General features: G+C 32.0%; 1 protein-coding gene across 3 annotated transcripts in view; it reads right to left on the bottom strand.

Annotated features, from left to right (window-relative positions):
• Window positions 1-498: 498 nt before the first annotated feature.
• The window catches only part of LOC100641857 (ephrin type-B receptor 4-like), a 24,951-nt gene continuing 19,110 nt past the window's right edge, over window positions 499-6,339 (bottom strand). The window contains exons 1-13 of one of the 3 annotated variants that reach the window (XM_020002677.1): window positions 3,131-3,895; window positions 2,767-2,889; window positions 2,661-2,719; window positions 2,498-2,563; window positions 2,389-2,445; window positions 2,188-2,339; window positions 1,873-2,089; window positions 1,745-1,812; window positions 1,532-1,691; window positions 1,392-1,484; window positions 1,231-1,344; window positions 1,098-1,183; window positions 499-790 (exon numbers count right to left, since the gene is read on the bottom strand). In XM_020002677.1, the coding sequence (XP_019858236.1) occupies window positions 619-790; window positions 1,098-1,183; window positions 1,231-1,344; window positions 1,392-1,484; window positions 1,532-1,691; window positions 1,745-1,812; window positions 1,873-2,089; window positions 2,188-2,339; window positions 2,389-2,445; window positions 2,498-2,563; window positions 2,661-2,719; window positions 2,767-2,889; window positions 3,131-3,878 (2,115 nt within the window). In that variant the 5' untranslated portion in view covers window positions 3,879-3,895 and the 3' untranslated portion in view covers window positions 499-618. Of the gene's footprint in view, window positions 791-1,097; window positions 1,184-1,230; window positions 1,345-1,391; window positions 1,485-1,531; window positions 1,692-1,744; window positions 1,813-1,872; window positions 2,090-2,187; window positions 2,340-2,388; window positions 2,446-2,497; window positions 2,564-2,660; window positions 2,720-2,766; window positions 2,890-3,130; window positions 3,896-6,339 lie in introns of those variants that run through there. The other 2 variants (XM_020002678.1, XM_020002676.1) reach the window with 2 other exon arrangements.

The following is a 6,339-nucleotide window of genomic DNA, read 5'->3' as shown; positions in this document are numbered from 1 at the left end:
GACTCAAAAATTGAGCTTAAGACCTGTACTATAGTACAGAGTCTTTAGCCAAATTTTGCTAAAAATGAAAAGGTGATAATTCTTCATTTTTATAATTTTTTCCAATGCACAAACATGCTGTTATGTAGTCATATAGTGTAGAAAGTTTGAGTTGATTCTGATCAAAGTTACATTTATTAGGAATTTTTAAAGATGCTTAAAATGCCTAGAACAGAATTGTCCATTTTTTACCATAATTTTCTAACTCACATACTTGCACTTATGTCATTTTAAAAGTTTAAGTTTACTATCAAATCAAACTGGGTTTTTTCAAAATTTGGTCATGGACCATATGCATGAGCTATCAATATAAAAATGCTGCAATATGTTTTCTGAATGTAGAGCTGGTTCCAATCATAAATATTATACACAGACAGGGATTAGAGACTTCCCCATTTTAATTTTGTCATTGCCATGGTTATTGTTTATAATTTTATTAATATTTAAAATGGCACATCATTGTAATTAAAAACTGTCACAATACATTTCATACTAACAGCAAATGGTAGTAATGGGGATATAACAAAAATTACATTTCTGTTTGCAATAAATTAAAAAAATAATAATGGAGACATGCAATCAGTTCTTGTACATGTACTGTAAGTCGGTGTAGAGGGAGTGGCTTGTTTCTAGAGCTCCACCCAGTACAGTAACAGGATCCTCTCTATTAATCATTAATAATTGTTTATCAGGTGAGGATAGACTTGATGATATATCTGAGAAACTTGGACGATTATGAGTATCAGGATTCCTACGTTGAATACAAATAAGGATATCAGTACACAATATTCACTGGATTATCTTAAATAAAAATTATAGATATCACATTATATTAATTATGTGTGGGCGTTCATGACAGCATGTTGTAATTGAATGTGAAATAACAATGACACTGTAGTATGTGGATTTGGTGCATTAGAGTAATGTGTGTGTGTGTGACCATATTATCCCCTAGATGACATATTTGGCTGCACTTTAGTGTGTCATTGTTTTAAAATTCCATTAGATGTAAACATGTGCTTTGCATACATGTAGTAGACCTAATAATAAATACATACCAGCATTGCATCATTAGTTTATACATTGGTTTAGGACATCCTGGAGGAGGTGGTAATCTATAGCCTGAATCAACCAGTCTAATGCACTAAAATTAGTAAAATAAAATAAAATTTTAAAAGTATAATATCATACTTCTTGATTGGTATCTTTTTCAAATGGTTTATGTCCTATTGACCAAATCTCATACATTACAGCTCCATAACTCCACACATCACTAGCACTCAAATATTTCTTATAATGTAATGCCTATACATACACAATTCAATATTCTAATTATATAGTTTCTAAATTACTTCTGGTGCTGTCCATTTTATTGGAATCTTTTTTGCTTGTGAAATATAATAAGATTCATCTTGTAGATCCCTTGACATACCAAAGTCAGCAATCTGAGACCATACTATATAAAGTCCAATTCTTAGTACTAATCTCTTACCTTGCATATTCCTGTTCCTTCATCTGATACTAATATATTTCTTGCTGCAAGATCTCTGTGAACAAACTTCTTCCTTGACAAGTACTCCATTCCTGAAGCAATTTGACGACAAAATGAGAGCAAAATAGAAGGAACTGATGATAATACTAACTCCCCAGGACTAAGAAAAGAGAGAGACAAGAGATATTAGTGCAACTATTGATATAAACTTACGATGGTTTAAATTTGTTAAGATACTCTTTCAAATCACCTCCAGATATCAATTCCAGTACTATCATTATCTATGTACAACATTTAATAATTATTAAAGAGTACAATCATTACTAATACTACAGACTCACAGGATGTCCAATGGTGACCACTCCATGAAGTTTAACAACATTAGGATGATGAAACTGACCCATAATGGCTGCCTCTTGTAGAAACTTTACTCTCTCATCCTCTGAAGTATTATCATTAAGTGTTTTAATAGCAACAGACACTGATCCAGCAGTAGGTGTAGTCCATACTCCTTTATTAACTGTACCAAACTGTCCTGATCCTAAATAATCTGTTACTCTATTGGAGTGAGAATGAGTACATATTCATGAAGCCATACATGTTACTGTTGACATTATCTCTTCCTGTTGTATTCTCCCTTTTTCTCTCTCTCTTACTTTATTTGGTGTCTTATAATTTCTCTGTATTTCCTATCAGATAATTGTTGGTATATACCATCAGTATTACTATCAGGTTCCCAGTACTCAGTATCTTCTATAAAGAATGCATTACCACCAGTATGATCAAGTCTTGAGTATGTGGAGGAGTACTATATAATATAATTACTTAATTATATTGCACAATTCATTAAGGCTTACCAGTTCATTCATTAGTGTAGAATAAATTTCTTCACTTTCTCCTCCAGAACGTTTTTTCTATTAAGAACATTAATTAAAACATAATTATTAAAGGATATTCAATACATACTGCAGTGGGTACATATAGTGTTGCTTCTTCCAACAGTCCATACAGTTCATTAGAAAATTCAATATCCTGTTAGGAAAGCACAAAAAATAAACTGAAAGTGTTTTTTGAGTCTATTGATGTTTATGTTATGGATATGAAGGTTGTTTAAAAACATTATGATTACTTTTTGTTTTCTGTTAACGGCTGCACTTGGTTCTTCATAAACTGATGATGCTCCAATACCTAATGGTCATAACTTGATGCATTAAACCATAATGTACTTTTTCTACCATTTTCTGGTGCTCCATAAGTTGGATTAATTACATTAATCAGTGTACTGTCAATCATTGTGTCACCATAAACTGTTTCTGTTCCATTCATCACTGGCTTTGCCTCTTCATACACAATTGGACCTGCTCCAATAAAAGACAAAATATAATAATTAAACATTATTCACTAACAAAATATAATCATGGTCATGTCTATACCCATTATACATAAACTATAAATAATGCATCTAAAGAGGAGCTGCAAGGATATCAAAACTTTAAAAAGAACAACATGAAATGTCACATTGCTTATTTCATGAGTTTATTTTGGCATAATGTATATGCATGTCTGTACCTTGTGATTCATAATTTGGATTAAACATACCTTTTAATTCTTTGTCTTCTTTTCCATTTGGAGCAATGTCAGAATAAGTATTAACAAGACAAGTGTCGTGTCCTCCAATAATCAGTTTTGCCTTGTTTCTTCTTTTATATGCTATTGCTATTAATATCAATATCACTATAGTACTAATTATCAGTAATACTAATACTGTAGCAACAACAGCAGCTATTATTGTAATTGTATTATCATTTCCTGTATTGCCTAATACTGTAGGCTCACTACTTCTAGTGACAGATGATTCACTAATGAAATTTGATGATGACTTCTTTGAAGTGACTAATACTTCACTGGTAGGATTGCCTCGTGATACAGTGTTTTGTGTACGACTGACTTTTGCTGAACGACTGCTTTCAATGCTGGACAATGGTGTAGTTATTGACTCAGTAATAGAGAGAGTGTGAGAAGGAGTAATAATAACGATTGAGCTACTTGATGAGGGTACACTGCTACTACTGATCAGTGAAGTAGTAGTGCCGGTAGCACTGCTTGATAGGGCCTTGGTAACACTAGTAGTATCACTGCTTGACAAGGCATTAGTGGGGAATAATGATGTAGTACTCAATAAGGAAAGAGTAGTAGTGTAATGTAAACTGGTAGAGTGATGTATAACTTCTGCTGATGTTGGAATGCTATTAGGCCTCATTACAATATCTGTTGTAGTGGTGGAGGATGATAGCATTGTCATTGTAGCAACAGTATTAATGCCTTCAGTAGCAGTAGAGGATGACATTTCAGTCACTGAAGGGATTGGCTCTAAAGGAAAATAATTGATTAATAGTAACACTTATCAGTATACTGAATAGTTAAAATTTTAAAACTTACCTACTACAACTGATATCAGTGGATAGTCATTGTGTTCCAATGGTATTAATCCATTACTGCTATTAAGCTCATAATTCAATGGTCCATTGTATTGTTGATAATACATTGGATTACTATTACTGGTTACATTGATTACTAATATATCTCCATACTCTACTTCAATATCACTTGTACATTACCATTACTTGATGTAGCAGCAGAAGCATCAACAGTTAGTGCATGAATCAGTTCAGAAGAACGTTTTAAATAAATGTTAGGATAATGTTTGCTTGTATCCTGATTCTGTGTAATACCAATTATCCAGTTAGTAATAATACCATTACATGTGAACTGTATATCAGGAAAAGCTCTTGTATCATTGACTGCTATTACATTAGTAACTGATAGACTGTTTGTATTAATTTCAGTTTCAGTGAAAACATTCTGAAAGCTATTCAGAGGGTCTATGTAATCAAAAAATTATTATTATAAATAATTAATGAATTTTTTGTATTGTTACATACTTGTTATTAGATGCATCATAAAAACATCAGTTGTTCTTATTAAATCAATTTCCCTATTGTCCCCAAATATTCTGATATTTGATTCATTAATGGAGTCTGCTCTTATTCTTTCAATTGTTTCTGTGCTGCTAGTGGTTCCATTGTAAAGTCTAACAACACTTGAATCATCTTCAGGTTGATACACTCCTATCCTGTAAGTACCAAAATTACTGACATTGACACTAAATGGAGTAGGAAGAACATAACAATATAATCCATTAGTAGTGACATTATCAGGAGACAGTACAATAGGAATAGAAACACGTTTCTGGTAATATAATTTGCTTTGCCATTCTATTCTTTGCCATATCTCAATGCTACGATACTTGTTCCTTTTACCACCCTTTGATCTGATATCAACTCCAAGAAGAACTTCTGTTGCAGTAGCAGTAGTAAGAATAAATGAATGGCCACCAGCAATGATCCATCTTCCTTCATTGCCCTCAGCTAAAGTATTATCAGCTAGTGAACCAACTGGTGTAGCTGCTTTAGCTACTAGTAGACTCAAGTCCATGAATCCTTCAGTACATACTCCTCCTCCTGTTGCTCCTTCATTATTAGCAACCAATAATAATAGGATAAGGACAGCAAGTGAAAGAGCCGAGGAAAGAGCAGGCATTTCTTGTCTGCAGCAGCTTATTAATTATTCATTACTATACCAGTTGGAAAAAACCACTCCTACTGGATTTAGCTTTCACGTGTTGTCACGTGTCTACTAGGAAATTGAACTAGAAGACTATAAAAAATCTTTAATCTTACTAAATAGAACACTCAATCTTGAGCATTCTGTCATAAATTTTTGTACTTGTAAGCTTAATGTAATAGATACATACATTTACCTACTGTATCTAATTAGTGTAGATTGTTCTGCCCATTAGTTTAAATGTATGATGTGGTGTACTACTATCTATGGTCTAAGCTAGATGACAATGAATTACATGATGAATAGAACAAGGGCAAGTTTCATGGTCTTTGTCCAAAATTAAAAAAAAATTGCTAGGTAAGTAATCTCCATTTTTATAATTTTTCTGGTAAACATACATGATCTAACGTTGCATAGAAAATTTGAGCTGATTTTGATCAAATTTAGATTTTTACGAATTTTGAAAAATGACTAAAAAATTAAGCCTAAGTCCTGTACTATTATAGTACAGAGTCTGTAACCAAATTTTGCTTAAAAGGTGATAATTTTCCATTTTAATAATTCTTTGATGTTTTTTATGTTGTGTAGAAAGTTTGAGTTGATTCAGATCAAAATTGAATTTATTATGAATTTTAAAAGATGCTTTAAATGGCTAGAACAGAATTTTTGATTTTTATTATATTTTTAAAATTAATATACTTGCACTTCTGCCATTTAGAAGTTTAGTTTACTATCTAATCAAACTGGATATTTTCAAAATTTGGCCATGGACCATGCATGCATGAGCTATCTATTTAAAAATGCTGCAATACTTTTTCTGAATTTAGAGCTGATTAATAATTATTTTAAAATGACACATCATTGTAAAAACTGTCACAATACATTTCATACAAACAGCAAATGGTAGTAATGATGATATAACAAAAATTACAATTCTGTCTGCAATAAATTTAACAAATAAAAATGGATACACGCAATCAGTTCTTGTACATGTACTGTAAGTCGGTGTAGAGGGAGTGGCTTGTTTCTAAAGCTCCACCCAGTACAGTAACAGGATCCTCTTTATTAATCATTAGTAATTGTTTATCAGGTGAGGATAGACTTGATGATATATCTGAGAAACTTGGACGATTATAAGTATCGGGATTCCTATGTTGTATAAAATAAGGATATCAGTATATTAT

The sequence above is a fragment of the Amphimedon queenslandica genome, unplaced genomic scaffold (genome assembly GCF_000090795.2).
Source record: "Amphimedon queenslandica unplaced genomic scaffold, v1.1 AMPQUscaffold_12860, whole genome shotgun sequence".
NCBI lineage: Eukaryota > Metazoa > Porifera > Demospongiae > Haplosclerida > Niphatidae > Amphimedon > Amphimedon queenslandica.
Note: the sequence above shows the minus strand (reverse complement) of the source record. Positions and strands in the feature narration are given on the sequence as shown.